The following is an 18,416-nucleotide window of genomic DNA, read 5'->3' as shown; positions in this document are numbered from 1 at the left end:
GGTAGGCCTCGTGCATGATAAGATGGGATGGTGGGTTCTCAGCAGGCCTCTGCTGCTAAAGAACCAATGAGCTGATTCCCAATGGCGGAACGCTTTCCCTTTAATCAAGGGTACGAATGAACACTTATGACTCACCCGTTCTCTGGAAGTGCTTGTCTGTTCTCGGGAGGACACAGCGAGAATCAAAACCCAAAGCACAACTGCATTTGTGCTCAAGTAGGGCTTTAACACAGCTCAGTGTTAAGTACAGATGGATTTGTAGTGAACAGTAGAACTGATAAATCAACAGTCGTGCATTAAAGCTTCCAGTGTAGAAAAAATTATTGGGCCTAAAACTGCAGTTTGAGTTACATACAGATTTGTTTGTAGCTCAAGCTTATTCATCTTTCAGGGAGATCAGCTAGTTCATATAGTAGTATTCGTTTACTGGTTTAATAGTTTATGATTTACAAATCTGTGATTGATCAATACCAAGCCTGCCACAATGCAAAACTCCCAATATGAATCTGAAACCAGCCTTCCCTCCACTAATCCACACTGAAATATCTTTTTAACTTTTCAATTAGTTGAAATTTTACAGATATTCAAGGTGCTAAGAGGTTAAATCACCTAACCTTTTACTTGTCTACACTTCAATTTATGACTAAACGCTTGGAAAATAATAATATTAGGCATCATATAAAATACAACAATATTATATATCTGTGTGTTTGCACCTTTGTCCATGAAGTCCTCCAAGCCCTTCAGGAACTCAGCAACCAAACTTGGCACACAGGTATATATTAGGACCCTGAAGGTTCTCATCTATATCAGATATTATCATGTCATCACGTTGCTTGGCAACCGCCTAGCAACAGGCAAAAATTACGTTTCATTTAGCCTTAATACACCTACAACGGCATCCTATAACATCTTATCCATAAAAAAATTTATGATTCATGCCTAGCAACCGCCTAGCAACAGGCTAAAATAACCTCCTTTTTAGCATATAAACGGTATATGAATATTTTTACCTGCAAAAATTGCATTGCTTTTCTCAGTTTAACTGAATCCAACAGTGGTCAAACAATACTCTACTATTACTATAATACAGTATGTACTAGAATAAGTTTGGTCACTGTGGGCTGTTATAGAAAACTCAAGATTTTCCACTTCTTCTTCACAATAATTGCCTTCAAAGAGCCACTGAAGACTTCCACTGTACAGTAAGGCCAAGAAGGGAAATGACTCATGTTACGAGTTCAAAATTGGGGATGGAAACAAGAGAAAAAACCACAATAACAACACTGGTCCGGCCGGGTTGAGTCAAACGATGATTTTAATGAACATACGCGTGGGAGATGGACACTGATGCAGACAGCCTCTGATCTCAAAATGGTGGAGCATTGCTCAAACTTTTATAGCGTCTGGTGCCTCCACCTTATCATAAAAAGCCTAAACATTCGCATGCTTTCTCTCACACGGCGTCTAAGCTACGACCTTGGCTCCCTGTTTATCTGCTCCTGCTGAGATGGGGCAGAAAACTCCAGCATATTCTGTTCTCTTCTAATCAGACAAATAAGACAATAACTCTCTGCGAACAGTATTTCTTATAACTCAGCAGTATAATGCATCATAAAACAATGTCATTCATTCACAACAAGTCAGCAGTTTAATGTAATGCAAATCAGTTTAGCTAATGCAATAGTTATCAGCTTCTTCTAATTCAGGAGGAAAATGCAAACTAAACTACATAATAATTCACAATCTTTAATTCGGGGTATAACATGGCATAAAATAACACTACAATCCAACACTCACCACCAGCTAATTTCTTTTTGAAATGGGGATTTTTTTTTTTTAGCGCTTTAAGATAATTTGTCTCCCTGCCAATAACAATGATGAAAATTGATAGCTAAAACCAGACTGGTTATACAAACAGCTGCAGGTGATGAGTTGAAATCTGTGAACCTCAATGTGACCCACATAGTGCTGGTTGGAGTAACAAGTGTGCTTTAATGCAACTACCACCCAGCTGCAGTCATGGTAAGCTGACACACTGAGAGGCAGACTTCTAGATCAATGCAGCAAAGATTTAAAAAAAAGAGTTTTCTGGTCATTTGCACTTCAAAAAAAAGAGGAACCACTGGCTGCGCCACTGCATCAGCAAGCATACTGCTGCATTGACATCATCTCACGCATATGGTTGCTCATGAAGTGGTGTTTCACACATATCACAACACGTTATAAATTTGAATCTACCCAGAACATCGAAGTAACATTTTCAGTCTGAGCTGGGACAGCTTGAATTTCTCAGTATTACACTCTGTGCTGTTGTTAAAATGATCCAAGTGGAAAGATCCAAAGAAAGACTGTCTGCAATCTGCTGTGGCTTTTCGAGCAAGTCTTGCTAATAAATTTATTTCCATTGTGATAGTTTTATTTTATTCTGGGTTTATGCTCTTATAATTTGTTTTATAAACTGAAACTACATCTAGGCCCTTCTGTTTCTCTCTGCCTGTCTAGCTTTTGATTAGGCAAATGACTTGATTAGCCTGTTGCGTAAATGAGGCAATCAGCATCAACCACAGTCAATCAAAAGCGTGCGTGTCACATGACAGCTCCTTGTAATTTGGCTCTGGACCCCTTCCACCAATCACTTTCCCCCAGATAAACACTGGAATGCTGTTCATAATCCATCTCCTGGTGTTCATAACAAACAAGGGTGTCATTCTTCATCAGGAGGACGCTGTGCATTATTTAGGATCTGGCAGGCTGTGTTTATGGCTTACTGAAGGATGTATATTTGCCACAGTATTTGAACAAATTTAGATGCCCAGGTCAAATAAAGTAAAAAAAAAGGTTGTGAAGTGTCAGATAATCTCACATTGGGGGGTTTCATACAGCGAGGCAGGACCTGATATTCAGAATGTGTATTAGCATGTGTTAAGAGTGCTAATTGTATCAGGCCAGACACCTTGCTGCTCTGACCACAGACTAACAAGCATCCGATGCTTAACACCACAGGTATCCCACGATTCACTGGGCTCCCATCTGCTCTACACAGCAAAGCATCTATGCACTGTGCTCTCACATGTGAAACACAGGTACATAAAGAAACACAGCACATGCACATCACATCCTGTTAATAGCACAATGATGTAATCAGAGATAACAAGACACACTGATCCTTCTTGAACTTATGAAAGCAATCACAGCCAATGCTGTTTCTCAAAATGGGAAAATGAATACTGAATCCAACCATCATAACGGTGAGGGGAGGGGAGCTCAGCAAACCTTCCCGTTGTGTGATCTGTGCATCATTGCACTGGCAATGTTCACCTGTACGCTTAATGCCACCTGGAGGTGCAAAGAGCGCGATTAGCATCGCTCCAGAAATAGAGCCAATCAGATATCTCCCCCTCAGACCCCTCTTTGCCTCTGGAGGTGCGTGTATGTCATGATTAACTCTGCAGGCAGATAGAAAAACAGCATGTTTTCATGAAAGCTGAAATTTTCCAGACGTCACTTCAAAAGTTAACTTACATGAAAGCCAGCGGCTACAGCCAGAGGCTGTAAGGTGGTTACATTTCTGAGATTAGTGTTTTGTAGCTTGTTCGTCTGTAATTCAGTCAACTGTAAACAGGATTCAAACATAGAGCAATTTTACTTTTCTAAGCTTAGTGTTAGAAATATTACAGCAAGCTGCACGCAGGGTTAAATAACACTTACACAGGGAGATGCTGCAGTTTGTTTTACAGTAAGATACCATCTGTTAGCTGAAAGCTCTTTGCATAATGAGGTCAAAATCTTACAATTTTAGCAAAAGAAACCCAGTAATTTACTCTTTCGTAAGGATTTAGTGATAGTTGGGAGGAAAAAGGAGGCCAGTAACAGATGTCCACCTCTACCTGTTGGAAAAAGACTTGTTGTTTTTGTTGCTGAGAGTAGTTTTATTCCATGTGCAGCTCTGCAACAACCTGCAGTGCTTTCCGTAACAGATCACAACTAAGCTCTGATTTTGGTGTCTAAGTGTACCTGTGTGCAGTCCAGGACAGAGCACAGGAGTCTGTGCTCAGTTGCTTAATTGAAGGGGTGTTGGTTCAATTCCAAGTTCAAAGTGTACCAAAGTATTCTTGGACAGGATACTGATACTGATGGCAGGAAAGCACAGGGCATAGTGCTGCCCTGCTGGGTGTGTGTGTGTGTGTGTATACATGAACACATAGCAAACACCTTAACACTGCTTGTAAAGCTTCAAGTAAAAGGTGCTGTGGCTTTCCTGCGAGCCTGCAGAGGACAACTGCAGAAAGCACATGGTGCATACTGCTGGGATGACCTGAAGTCAACTTTACCTGTCTGAGCCGACAGGTTAAGTGTTCTGTTCATTTGAAAGCGTCCAACTTTACCAAAACCCCCTAAAAACAAAAAAACAAACGTTTTCTAACCTCAGGTCTGAGTTACTAAGTAAACTTCATTGTCAGACAGTGAGCACGAGGGTCCGTGCAGGCATCTCTGTGCCTGTTTTTGTGGACACGTGGACACGTCCTTGGACAAATTACATTACAATACACTGACTGCAACAGGATTTACTGCTTAGCTGTCATGTTTCCAGCTTTGTGAACTAGCTTCTATTGCTGCAGGTGTCATTTAGACAAAGGTGCAACTAAAGCTTCAAAAAACATACAAAATACCAGTTTTCAACCTTTTTACTCATGTTCTTATTCTTGAGGTGTAAAATTGCTGTGCAATAAAATCCAAACCCAACAGATCGTCCGGATGTTAGGTAGATGAGTAGGTGGAAATATGAAATGTTTCAGTTTCAACTGCTGTGAAGATTTAGTGAGTGTGAAAGTCGGCTTTCAATAATCTCACAGTATTAACGCAACCTCTCTGTGGAGTTTAATTTTCACTGGTGTAACTTTTAAACCTTCCTGTGTTGCTTCAATCCAGTTTAAGAGCTTTTGAAGCAAGCTCACACTTTTTACATTAAGATGTTATCAAAAGCCTTTTTGAAGTGTTTCTCTCTACGCTCAAGAGATTTTAAATGTGCATGCGTTTGTTAGTAGCCCCCCTCTTCAGTGTCTTTATTAACTAACTGTGAACAAAGCCCTGAAGCACAGATAAACCTTTTTACGTCTGCGGGGCAGTCCAAACCAGTCATCATCTGACAGGAAGGTGATGTGTCACACATGCAGCACAGTCACAATGAGGTTTGGATATTATACACTTATCGCTAAAGTCAACAAACTTGATAAGGTAAGTAGAAAGGGTGTGTTTGCATTTGTGTGTGTGCACAAAGAAAACGGCCAAATTATTTACCTCAAGCCGAGACATTGATGCTGGTTAAACGTTGCAACAGCCAAACAGTAGCTGGAAGGAAGAAAGAAACAATAGAGAAGAGGTGTTAAAGTGACACTCATCAAACTTGTTATTACATTCAACATAAATCCAAGTTGATCATTAAACTAACTAGTAGCACATTAATAAAAAAAGAGATTTAAAGTATAAAAGCATAAAAAAAATATTATTGAACTTCACACGACTCATTAAGACCACCTGGCATTACCACATACTGATGATCGGTGAGCATGCCAGAGGCATCAAAAGGCCTAATGAGCCTTTCTATCGAGCCAGAAAAGAGCATGATAAAGCACTTTTATTACTTTGATGTGCTGTTTTTTTGTATTATTATTCTTGACTCTCTCTCGCGCAGAGTGTTCAGCCCATGTGGGTTCCAAGGATGCTGCGAGAATAATAAAACCTAGCACAATAAACAGAAAATATTGCACAAACAACAGCAGGGACAAAATGTGCCGTCTCCCCTTCAAAGGCAAATCAAATTAGCAGACGTGGACATTCCTCAGCGCCTCATATAAACTATGATAAATCAAAAAATTGGCAATGGGCTGGGGTGAAGTTTCTAACTGACTCAAAGTGCTTCTCAATATCTCATATTCAGGAATAAATGTTTAGACTCAACACATAAACTTATGGGTGGAATTCAGGCCGACAAATGTTATTTTATTACTGCCAGTTACGCAGTTAAGAGAACGCACTGTGTATTTACAGATGTTTTTCAATTAAATGACTCTCCTGTACTTTTTAAGCCACTGATTCTTTTCCTTTTTTCATGCACTGTGCAGGAGACGACAAAGAGCTTATGTGTTTTTTTACCTGTAAGATTAAATAGTACATCTAGCAAGTGACACGGGCCTAATCAGCTTTGAAACCACATAAACAGACACCATTGCCCTACTCTTGTGTTTTATTGTTGATGTTGAGATAGGGACAGGAGGAAACAGTGCTGCAATCACGTCAGATGGCATATCAGGCAGATGAGCACTTTAAACTTCGCTTAAAACTTGTAATGATCCAAAACTGCTGCTGAATTTACTTTGTGAAAACACCTCCAGCCATGCGCTTTAATTTTCTGAGGACATACACAACCAGCTACATTAACTCAGGCGGCCTTAAAGTAAAGAGGTAATAGAAAATAAATACATGATTTTAAAAAAAGCTAACATTAATTTGGTGTTGGGATTCAGTGTTTTTTTTGTGTGTGTGTGTGACTCCCAGCACCTCAAACTGAACTAAACTCTAGTTAATGGCTAAAGTTAAGATACTTTGGCTTTTACTTTTCTACTGTGGTACACACTCACCAGTCACTTTATTAGGTACACTGGCTCATCTGCTTGTTCATGCAAACACCCAATCAACCAATCACAGGCTAAGAACTCAGAAGTTTGAACCAAGCATCAGACTGCTTTGAGCTAATAGAAAGTTTTTGGTACACTTTGGACTTCTTGAGCACTGTTTAAACTTGGCAGCCTACATGGGTATTGTTGCTGTCCATCTCTTTATGACAGTGTAACCATCGTCTAATAGCTGCTTTCAGCTGGATAAGTGTCACAAAGCTCAGACTATCTGAAACTGGTTTATTGAACGTGATGATAAGTTCACTGTACTGAAATGGCCTCCACAGTCACAAGAACTCATTCCAACAGAGCACCTTTGGGATGCGGTGGAACAGGAGATTCACATCATGGATTTGCAGCTGGCAAATCAGCAGCACAACTCCCTGAAGAACGTATTTGGCACCTTGATGAATCTATGCAGGGGGTCTGTTTTTGACTACTAAGAAGGTTGTGGTCAGTATTGGCCCAGTATAGTGGCTAGTGAGTGTAGGTCAAGTTTCCGAAGCCCTGAGTCTTTACACTCCCCATAACTTAGCACCGCATAAATGGCATTCACTCTCTGGAGCCTCTTTCAAACCTCCAGTTTGTAGTGCAGTCTGGGCGTTAAAGATGAAATCAGAAATCTCCTGATTAAACTCTGCTCCTCCATCACTGTAAAATTATCTCTTCCTGAGCCCATAAGACGGATAAGTGTTCCTCGTAATGTGTAAAATTGGTAAAATCATCACCTCAGCAGAGGATCCTGCTGCCTTTTCAAAGTCGCACGCTGCACAAGCCATCTCGTCCTCGAGCAGCATTTGACTGGATTAGACTTCATCGGATTATTACTCTTTGCCGCTCGGCTTTGCCATTACGCCTGTCAGTTACAAGCTGCAGTAGCTCAGGGGGACAAGATGTAGAGAGCTGGACAGGAAAACTGTGCTTCAAGCATCAGTTTGAGTTGTTGTAATTCCTGCTGTTAGTCGGTTTGAGAGAAAGAATATCATGGATTATTAAACTTCCCTCCGGGCCATAATAGAAAATTCAATCTACCGCTCGGCTTCATGTTTGTCCAGACAATATGTGTAGAAACTGTCAGTACCAATGTTTAGTAGCACCTAGCTTCCTAAAAAGTGGGGCTGGCACACGCGGACACCCAGGATCTAATAACAACACTTTTTCCCCCTGATGTCAGAACCAATCAATACCAAAGATTTTGAATATTTCCTTCCTCTGTGTTGCTAACTCTGCCCATCAGTCTAACTTTTGTCCTATTTTCTGCTGACTGTAAGATCCAGAAAGTGCAGGTCTACATATAATTTAAACACTGTGTTTCACGAACATGGACTGGCTTTCATCAAAGAGCTTCACATGTTTATCTATATATTGTAGTATTGCACCATATATAAATGTACACACACACACACACACACACACACACACACACACACACACACACACACACACACACACACACACACACACACACACATATATTACTCTTTTGAGTTGAACTAAGTAAATGTGTGTTGCTACCCTATTTGCCCTGAACATTGTCATTTTTTATTTTAAGTGTTATAAAGTAAAAATTGACTCATTGCCTTTGCTGAGTATGACAGTAAATTCTGGTTTATCTCTGCAGGTAAATGTGACTAATTTATGATTAAACTGGAGCCACAACTATTGTTTCTTCTGTGCTCTTTGTTTCACTGACACCAGAGTTTTCTCTGTTTCAAGTTTGTACATTTCCGTTTCAGTTTGCCACATAACTGAAAACCTTCCTGTGCTGATTTCATAGAATTATAAAACTGATCAGTGCACATGTGCACTACAATTCTGGCTTAAAGACTATGTATTTGCAAATTTTTGCCTTGCCAAACTTTAAGCATGCATTGCAATTTTTGTTTTCTTGTACTTTTCCAGCCTCTTGCATGCCCACATTTGGGAAGTCAGTCTGAGCTGCTTTTCAGATTGTTTCAGATTATTTCTATGATTTTCCCCCAAACTGACAATCTAACATTGGTACTCACTTCACACTGTAACTGGCCAGGTGTGTGTAGGTGAGAGGCGACAGAGATTGAGCTCAATCTTCTTGCGGCTCATTTTAGGTGACTGTTCCTGCAGCATTTCAGATGAACACAGTGCAACATTTTCTTAACAGCGTGTTTAACTGGGGTCACAGTGGGAATAGAGCTTACACTGGCTGATAGGAACACTGGGGCTGATTCACACCCACATACTCACATCACAAGGGAACCTAGCATGCACGTCATTGGACTGCTACAGGTTGCTGGAGAAAGCTCACATGAACAAAGGGAGACTGTGAAGACACTATGGCTCAAACCCAGAACCCAACAACTGCTCCGTTAAGCAACACACTTACTTCACACATTTACTAAACTTCAGTACGAGCTCTTTGCACCTTAGAGTCTTGTCACATTTTGCACCCCACCCAACAATTTCTTTTGCATTCTAATATCTGAAGTAGTTAGTACATACTCCTATTGTGTGCATTTATATTAATATTTACATAGAGATGTATAGATTACATATGCACTGAAAATTTAGTATATTCTATATTCTATTTCTGTACCACGGAAATTCCTGATTTGTGTACAAACTTGCCAATAAAAATGATTCTGATTATTTTTATGTTACTTTTAGATTTCTATATCCAAGATGGTCTACTTTTACCAGGGGTGGAGGAAAAAAAAGTCGAGACAACATACTTTTCAAATATTGTGTGTGGTGAGCCTGGTTCTGCTGGAAGTTTCTTCCCATTAAAGGGAGTTTTTTCTCCCCACTGTCGCCAAAGTACTTGCTCATAGGGGGTCATATGATTGTTGGGTTTTTCACTCTATGTATTATTGTAGGGTCTACCTTACAATATAAAGCACCTTGAGGCGACTGTTGCTGCGATTTGGAGCTGTATAAATAAAATAAATTGAATTGAATTGAAAATATTGTATTGATGCAGGGACGCCAAATGTTGTTACTTTATTACAGTTTTTCTCAGTCGCTTTGGTGCGTTTCTCAGATCAGAATTGAAATTCTCATAACTATTAGTTCAACCTCCACAACACTCAGTCATTTGTGCACATCATAGTAGCAATTTCTCCTCTCTCTGAACAAACTGCAAATGATTTTGGACATGAATCAGTTGCTTCCATACATTTCCCTGCTGCTTTCTGACATTTCCATTTGCTTATGTCATGTCAGTCAAAAGTAATCATACCTATGGATGCTGAATAGTCGTTCCCAATAAAACTAATAGTCATACATCCATTGCTTAAGTCATCACACACAAAATTGTTGAATTAGTTATCACATGCCAAATATTGGCCATCTGTCAAGCAAATCCTATACCTTTCTGTATCATTGTTCCTGGAAATGTCTCCAAAATTGAACAACTGATCTCAGGTGAATTACAGCTGTCACTCATGAGGAGGCTCTACCAAATTGGTGATTTTATGTTTACATGTATTCTACAGTGCACAAGTGACTGTAGCATATTTTTCTTTTGCACAATTCTGTAGGATTACAAACACTTCTACACAATGGAAATGTGAAACGTACGTATTCAGTGTCTCAGTTACTCCCATGACTCCCATAACATCTACAGTGACTTTACTGCACATTTCAGATGGCTGTACAGGTAGGCCATAGTGCTGTCGTCAGCATTTTCAGGTGTCACCAATTGTTTTTGCAATGGGAAACACTGAAATTATAAACTGTCATAGTGGAAACATGACAATGCCATTTGACTATCTTGTTCATAAAGATGGTGTCAAGACTTTTCATTTTGATGGCACTGACAGTTTCGTTGACATGGATACTTGCTTTTGAGGTATGGATAATCAATTCTGTGCATGTGACGTGCTTTTGCAGGCTATCCACTAGGTTTTGCAGTTTGCACTAATTGTTTTGGGAAATGCACTAACTGCTGTGCAAATGTTAATGGTGTTCTGAGAAACGCACCAAAGCGACTGAGAAAAACTGTAAATAAATGAAAGTACTCTGGGAATAGTACTCATCTCATGCATAATGTTAGCGGAGCAGACTTACATTAAACTGACTCAATTGAAAAACCATCCATCCAACACTGGACACACTTAGCTTGACAGAGCTGCCAAGCTAATGGCTCAGTCACGCTCGTAAAAATAGGACAGCACCCTCCCTGCAGCTATAAACTCTATCTTATATCAACATTTATGGCAGGTTTTAGTGACAGTGTTGGTACTCTTGACAAGCTCAACAACAATTTTGCAAGAACAAAAGGAAAATGACTAAATTGAGATAACTTTATCTTATTGGATCAAACCAACAGAGACAATGGATGGATGGATGGATGGATAGTTAGTTAGTTAGTTAGTCACGGCTGCCGAGGTGAGCCGTGTGGAGTTGGAAAAAGGACCCAAGAGCAAGCAGTGTATGAAAAGATTAGTGGAGTTTATTTACAAGGTGTCAGTGGCAGGAACAGAAAACGAATAATGAGACAAACTAACGGAAACCTAAACTGGGAAAACTAAAGAGCAACTAGAAATCCACAGGACACGGGGTGAAAGGCAGAGAGACGCAGACTGACGGAGGATACAAAAACGCAGAGAGACACAGCTGAATGCAGAAAAGCACGGACTTACATGGAGTAATACAGACAAACCGGCAACAGGCAGGAGAACACACAGGGCTTAAATACACACACCAGTAATCAGGGGATAAGAGACAGGAGGGCAACACAGCTGGGAGAAATCAGAGCTGACGGGACAGGGGAAATGTAAACTGAACACACTCACATCAGACATGAACCTTCAGAATAAAACAGGAAATTAACAGACAGAGAACCAGACAGGACACTGAACTTGACAGGCAGACTCATGAGCAGACACAATAACACCATGGACAGACAGAGGGAACACAGAGAAGTGGGAGCAGGCAGGCAAAGAACAGAAACCTAACAAATGGCAAAATAACAACAGAATACACACTGAATGAACAAAAGCATAAGGAAACACAAAACACTGAGTCCTCAGACTCAGGACCATGACATAGATAGATAGATAGATAGATAGATAGATAGATAGATAGATAGATAGATAGATAGATAGATAGATAGATAGATAGATAGTGTTATTGCAATACTGCAATACTCTGCATACTGCAAAAAGTAAAAAAAATTGGGACTAAAGTACTGTGACAATATTGTGTCATGGGGTGCCTTTAATTTTTCCATCATCTCCCATTGCAGCTATTCAAGACACATGCCAACTTCCCATTTCCAGCAATGTCAGACAAAATGCTCCACCAGCGTGTTCCTTTTTAGCCCAACCTGGACCTTTGCTTCAGTGAACAGCTCTCCTGTCCACAAGGCGCTGTCCTTTCTTTCCTCAGATGTGTATGCACCTTTAGCAATCCTATAAAACATGCATACACATCTGAGGTTTCTGAGCCAGAGACGTGGAATTAGTTATTAGACTGAGCAGCATTACAAAGGCAGCCGTGCTTACGTGCACACTCTGATAGATGAAAGTGATGGGAATGTACAGAATGAGAAAAACTAACTGTGCTCAGCATATTAATCATTAATCTAAACAGGAACCTCTTCTAAGACACACATGTACTATCAGAGTTTGTGGGTTTTGCACAGACAATAGTATGATAGTTTCACTTTAAACTCAATTAAAAAGGTGAAAGTGCATGATGTCTAAAGTTTCAGTGATGCTGGCTTTTCTGTTTGTTAGACAGGAGTAATTCTGTGAAGTGTGCTGTGTGTAAAGCTACAAGTAATAAAGCAGCAGGTATGACTGTTAACAAAAACACAAAATGTAGGTGTATTCAGTTTAGCGGTTTATGAGAAAGCACAACTACACTGATGTGAGTGAAACTCAGACCTATCCCTATCTGTTCTGATACATCCATTATTTTCTACTTATCCACAGTCATGCTGCAGGGAAATCCAGAGATCTCTCTCCCCACCACACCTTCCACTTCCCCCCGAGGGAGGCCAGATGAGAAATATAACCACTACAAAGCATTCTGGTTCTACCCCAGGGTCTCTTCTCAGAGTGCCAGGAACACCTCCAAAAACAGGCAACCAGGAATCATCCCATCCAGATGCCGGAAAAAGCTCAACTTAGAAAGCCGGAATGAAATGGAGCTGGTTGACCATGCCTGGAGCCAGGCCTCTCTCCCAGAAAGACACCACCCACAGGGGCAGGCACTGGGGTCATTAGCAACATGAGCAAGGCAGTAGGGGTCTGGGCATGTGGACTAGTTCTGGGGATGTGATCTTCGTTTTGATGTACACCAGAACTTGTTTATGGGCCTTTTTCACACATCACACTAAGAAAGGTTGAATCCCATTTAACCGCATCAGTTTTAGGGTGCTGATATGACCGAAGCCACCTCGTTACTGAATAAAACATAGCCACTATTACCAGAAATAAGATGGCCCGATCAAACTGAGCTGCGTAGTCCATGTAGCACACCTCATTACCCTCAAACAATAGACCAAACACGACTTCTCAATTTGAGCTGCAAATTTTCCCTGTGACGTGTGCGCCCGCTAAATCCACCCCTTCGTCATCCCTGCATCCACCTGCTGTATCTGAGGGTATTTTTTACACCATCATAACCACAAATATGATAGATGAGGAAAGTGTGGAGATCCAGTTAAAATTTCTATAGAGGGGAAGCCATCATCCAGAGATAGCACAACACAATAAAGTGAGCGTGTGCGTGTCGTTAGGGCACATCTCAAGGTTTAAAAGGCAGCAGTTTGCAATGAAAATGCATCTTGGAAGAGATCGTTAAATGCCCCCCCCCCCCCAACCCCACCTCCAATGTATAGATTCCTATACAGTCAATATTTTTTTTTAATTGCACCGATGATTCAACCAAGAGCGCTGCAGAGGTGCCTCTGTGTGAGTCATGAAGTCCTACCTACTGGAAAAAGGAAAATGAATGGGAGTTTTATGCTCAGAATAGCTGCTTCCACTTTACAACTGCATGACAAATGAAGATGTGTGCTGTGAAAAAGGCCTGCTATTGAGAACCATTGAAGATAGATGCTGTGACAGAAGGATTCTCATCTCAAGTTGTAACACCAAGTGGATCTTTCCAAATTTTTTAATCTTTGGAGAGCTCACTGTGATGCTGCAGTCTTTATTTGCTTTTGCCTATAAGGTAAAAAGGACCTTCTTGAGACCTGAAAACCCTCTGTCCTTTGAAGCGCACCCCAACAGGAGGGTTTTTCTTCTTCTTTTTTTGATGTTCTGGTTTCAAGATGCTTTTTGGTAGAGTGCAGAAACAATTCTTCAAAGGTCTGTCTATTTGTGGCAATCTGTCGCTTCTTGAAATAATGTCAGGTGGCTTTTTTACTTGACAGGAGATGACTTTCAGCTCAGAGGATGATGGGTTTCTCAGGCACAAATCTCTTGTGAATCCTTACTTGGGAACACCCTGACCCCAAGTAAGGTGTAAGCTACCAACTTTCTAAAAAGCAGGGCTCCCTGACAAAACTACTTAATAGAACCACGAATAGCATTTTAGTTATGTGTGCAATTGTCTGCAATGGCTATTTAGAATGTGTGCTGGAAGATGGGTCTGTTTATAAGCATAGCTGGCAGAATATCAGAGCCCTAATGACTGTTTAATAAGTGCTTCATTAAATGCAGGCGTGGCTGAAAAGTGATTCCAGACCTTTGCATCGATGCACTCCACTGAGTTGATGGTCCAGGATTGCCACATAAAATTGGACCGAAACCACACATGGCTAACCCAATGGAAGCTGGGTGACGGCCGACGATTACCCGTCACTATTTTTGTCAAACTGTGGGGTTTGGCCAAGGAGTAAGGTGATCATCTTTCTCTGCAAACATCAGTTAGACTGGAAGCGACGCCACACTTAAGGTAGAAGTGCAACAAGTTGCAACTTCTGTCTGCTATCAGGCAAAGTGAGCATAACAAGATCGAGTGTTACGCTTTTTACCCAGTGCAATCATGCATAAAAATATTGCGCACATTTCTCCGTTCGCTTAAGTAAACCCAGCATCAACAGCTCTCATTTTACACTACTTTGCGACCCAGCCTTGCAAAAGATCGCACGTTGCACGTTAGTTGAACTCCCCACTCTTGTACAGCACAGCATGTAATGATTAACTATAAGAGCGGCGGCACCTTCTTATACATCCTCCAATCTTGCTACCATAAAGTGAACACCCAAGGCGTCTTCTGATGCTGGTATTTGTGGTGACGCACAGCAGATAGCAGACAGGCTTCTTTCAATCTAGGCTGATAAGACTTAGAAAAAGTCTGCGCAACAATCATGCATGACTTACAAACGGCGCTATATCCCAAATCAAGTGGTTGATCTAAAATGATTGAAAAATGACGCAAATAGATCCTCGCAATAAATGCGACATAGGTCAGAATCAAGTCATGACCGACGTAATTTGTAAGAATAGTAATTACATGAAAGAAACGCTGCTGATAAAATTAAGACTGTAAATTAGTCAGATGTCAGTAAATGGCACGGTGACTTTTTCTCTCTCCAAAGCCTCCCCTTCTTCTTCTCACCATTGTCAATTCTAATAAAGTGACAAGACAAATCTCATTTTTCTGTCAAACAGAGTGAGTCATACAGTTTCAGGCACAAGCTTTGTGATTCTGCTCAGATGAGGAGAGCAGGACGCAGGAGGATTAGCAGTGTGGCAGGCTGCCATCTAATGGATGCAGAGAGAACGGTCTCCCTCGGGTGGCTGTGCCTCCAGTCGTACAGCCCCCTAACTTTAGGGTCCGTGATTCAGGAGTCCTTAGGCAAGACGCTGAACTCCAAGCTGCTCTGGATGACTCCAGGTGGCACGGATCATTCTGCATTTTCTTCCTTGTTTATCTTTGTTTCTCAAACTGATGACACTGCAGGATTTCAAAAGTTTCCCATGGCAAAAAAACGGGTCTGACCGAACAAGAAGAAAACTGCAGAATTATGTAACCCGTTTGTGTGAATGAAAGCTCTGGGACAGAGAAAAACTCTCTCACATGTCACACTGGGGAGACCTTATCACTCCTGTTAATGGGTTGATGGAGGGAGGCTGAGAGAATCACTGCTGACCCACCAAAAACTCACCCCATCTCAAACATTCTCACAGAAATGGGGAAAAATGGAAGCGCACACGCCTTTATTATTAAAAATCGGTTTTGTAAAGGTAGAGCATTTGTTTTAGGGAGTTTAAAAGGGAAACATAAAACATACTCCAGTAGAGTTAAACCCGGGAAACATGAGTTTCTCTAAAAACTCAGATATTTAGAAAAGTAATTTCTGATCTGTCATTCCTAATCGGTAACAGCTGTATGTATCTGTATGAGCATTTTCTATAACAATAACCCCAGTCTGTTTCAGGAATGTAATTATATTAGTACTTACAGGAAGGCAAATGCTGCAAAGTGGTAAACAAAGTACAAGCAATACAGCAGAGAAATAACAAATCACCCACATTTGCAAGATCCAATTAGAAGCTTAAGGCAAAGACAAGTGTGCATGCTGAGACATGAAGATGTCGAGACCGCTTTCCTTGTAACTCGTGGCTTGGAAACTATGCGTTTGTTTGTGAGAAAACAAGTCAGAAAGAAAAGGGAGATAACGACAAGGTGATGATCAGGCGAGATAGTATTTCAGCTGTTGCTGTCAGTTTTTTGGGTGAAAGCAAGAGAGACAGAAAGAAGGAAAGGAAGATCTGTGTGAAAATGAGGAAGACGCTCTGAGTGTCTGTGCGGGGGTCACACAGAGAGAGTGAAGGAAGCAGATATGGAGGAAGGAAGGAGATAGAAGTAGAAGGAGGGAACATTCCTTGTGGCTTTGCTGGGGAAGATGAATTATTCAGAAAGTTTAACGCACACAGTTGAAACTACCCCTCGAACTGCTTAATAAATCCTGCCGTTCAAAGTATTATTGACATGTAATAGAGCAGAACTATACCACTACAACAGAATCTTGTCATGATTACAAGGAAGAACATCCATGGAAACATTTATGGAGTAGACGGTTTTTTATGTTTGATTTTGTTTGTTTGCTTTGTTTTTACACAATGACTATTATTAGAAGTAGGTGAGTGTGTTATATATGATCAGATATGACGTTACTTTCTTTATGATCGCTCTGAAATCAATGCTGAGTATCTGGGCAGGGTTCTGATCGCCACCGCAAGAGTGTGAAAAGGAAACTGGTGCTCTTCTAAATGTCCTCTCTCATGAGAAAACTGTCAGCGCTGAAGTCTTTAACGTCGGGTTACTCCGTTAAAAAGCTGTTTAGGAGTTACCCATCTGAGCGCATCTGAGGTGCAGGTTACAGTTAGTCTGGAAGTTAAAGTCTTATTTCACACTCACCGCAGCGACCCGCCGTCTTGTCTCGTCTGCCTTTACAGTGAAGTACTGCTCGAACTTGCTCAGGTAACACTACTGCATTTATCCATTTTTATTGCTGCAAATTAGTCACTTGCTTTTAGACTTCAAACTCTGCTGCATGCAGAGGTCCGTGCCCTTCCGTCACTGCGACGTCAGCCAGCGGATCACATGGCAGGAAGCGAAGCCGCGAGACGTAAACAAGCTCACTACGCCGGCCACGAGGTCTGTGGCAGGCCAGCTTCACGCCCGGTGCAGCTGAGTGCACCTGGCTGCTGAAGCGCCTTTGTACCTTTTTACTATTCGATTGATCTGGCACGTACACCTGATTCCGTTTGTTTTGTTTATCTGTCATTTATTTAGGTCACTTAAACTTATCGGCGGTGATATGGTTCTGTTTTTTCCTCCACGTTTTTGGTTAAAATTACGTTTTATGGACTGTCAGTCTGCGCTCACCTTGCTAGTACTGGATAAGACTATCTTTTGCATTAACACGTGTTCATAATTCACTTAATACGTGGCATAGATTTATTTAGATTTATGAATATTTAATAATGTGATGGAGTCATTCCTGTGAGATTTTTGGTCCGTATTGACACGAGAGCGTCACACACGGTTGCTGCAGAACTGTCGGCTGCACGATCGAACCCTGTAGATGACTGCGTGGGAAAATCCCTGCAGATCAGCAGTTTCTGAAATACTGGGACCAGCCCATCTGACACCACCAACCATGTTCAAAGTCACTTAAATCACTTCTTTTTTTTTTCTTTTTTTTTTTACCTCATTCTTATGCTTAGTTTGAACTTCTGCAGGTTGTCATGAGCATGTACACATGCTTAAATGTTGCTGCCATGTGATTGGCTAAATAGATATTTGTGGGGTACCTTACAAAGTGGCCAGTGAGTGTATGCTACAGACCATCAGCCATCGTTGTGAATTTGTCTATGTTTGAGTCCGGTATTGAAAAAAAGTGGAAGATTTTACAAGAAAAAGAACAAAGTTTTAAATACTTGTTTGCGTTAAGACTACTAAGTTTGTTTTGCGTTCCTTTTGAGTAATGATTGTGCCCGTTCTCAGAATATTAGAGGAAATTTATTTTCACAAAGTAACTTCATCAGCAGATTTGGATCATTATAACAAAAGATCAAAGTTTAAGAGATGCTCAAATAGTTCTTTCCCTGATATGCCATCTGACCTGATTGCAGTGCTTCTTTCCCTGCACTTATCTCAGCATTAACAATAAAACAAGAGCAGTGCAGTGGTATCTGAGGAATTTTACGAGATCGATCTTTTAGCCAGTCCTAATTTGCCCTGTTTGTTTCCTTGCACGAGTTGCACACATAGTCTTTTTTCACTGAGTGTGTC

The 18,416-nt window shown here is 40.9% G+C and overlaps 1 protein-coding gene across 4 annotated transcripts in view; it reads right to left on the bottom strand.

Annotated features, from left to right (window-relative positions):
• Positions 1–17,193, bottom strand: part of LOC309689746 (3',5'-cyclic-AMP phosphodiesterase 4C-like) — a 105,523-nt gene extending 88,330 nt beyond the window's left edge. For 2 of the 4 annotated variants that reach the window (XM_082506367.1, XM_082506374.1), the window contains exons 1-2: positions 17,037–17,189; positions 5,302–5,352 (exon numbers count right to left, since the gene is read on the bottom strand). In XM_082506367.1, coding sequence (XP_082362493.1) covers positions 5,302–5,316 — 15 coding nt within the window. In that variant the 5' untranslated portion in view covers positions 5,317–5,352; positions 17,037–17,189. Of the gene's footprint in view, positions 1–5,301; positions 5,353–6,641; positions 6,661–17,036 lie in introns of those variants that run through there. The other 2 variants (XM_082506371.1, XM_082506372.1) reach the window with 2 other exon arrangements.
• Between the last annotated feature and the right edge of the window lie 1,223 nt (positions 17,194–18,416).

Source organism: Aulonocara stuartgranti (assembly GCF_965226115.1).
Source record: "Aulonocara stuartgranti genome assembly, chromosome: 15".
Taxonomy (NCBI): Eukaryota; Metazoa; Chordata; class Actinopteri; order Cichliformes; family Cichlidae; genus Aulonocara; species Aulonocara stuartgranti.
The sequence above is the reverse complement of the archived record's forward strand: the minus strand, read 5'-3'. Positions and strand labels throughout refer to the sequence as shown.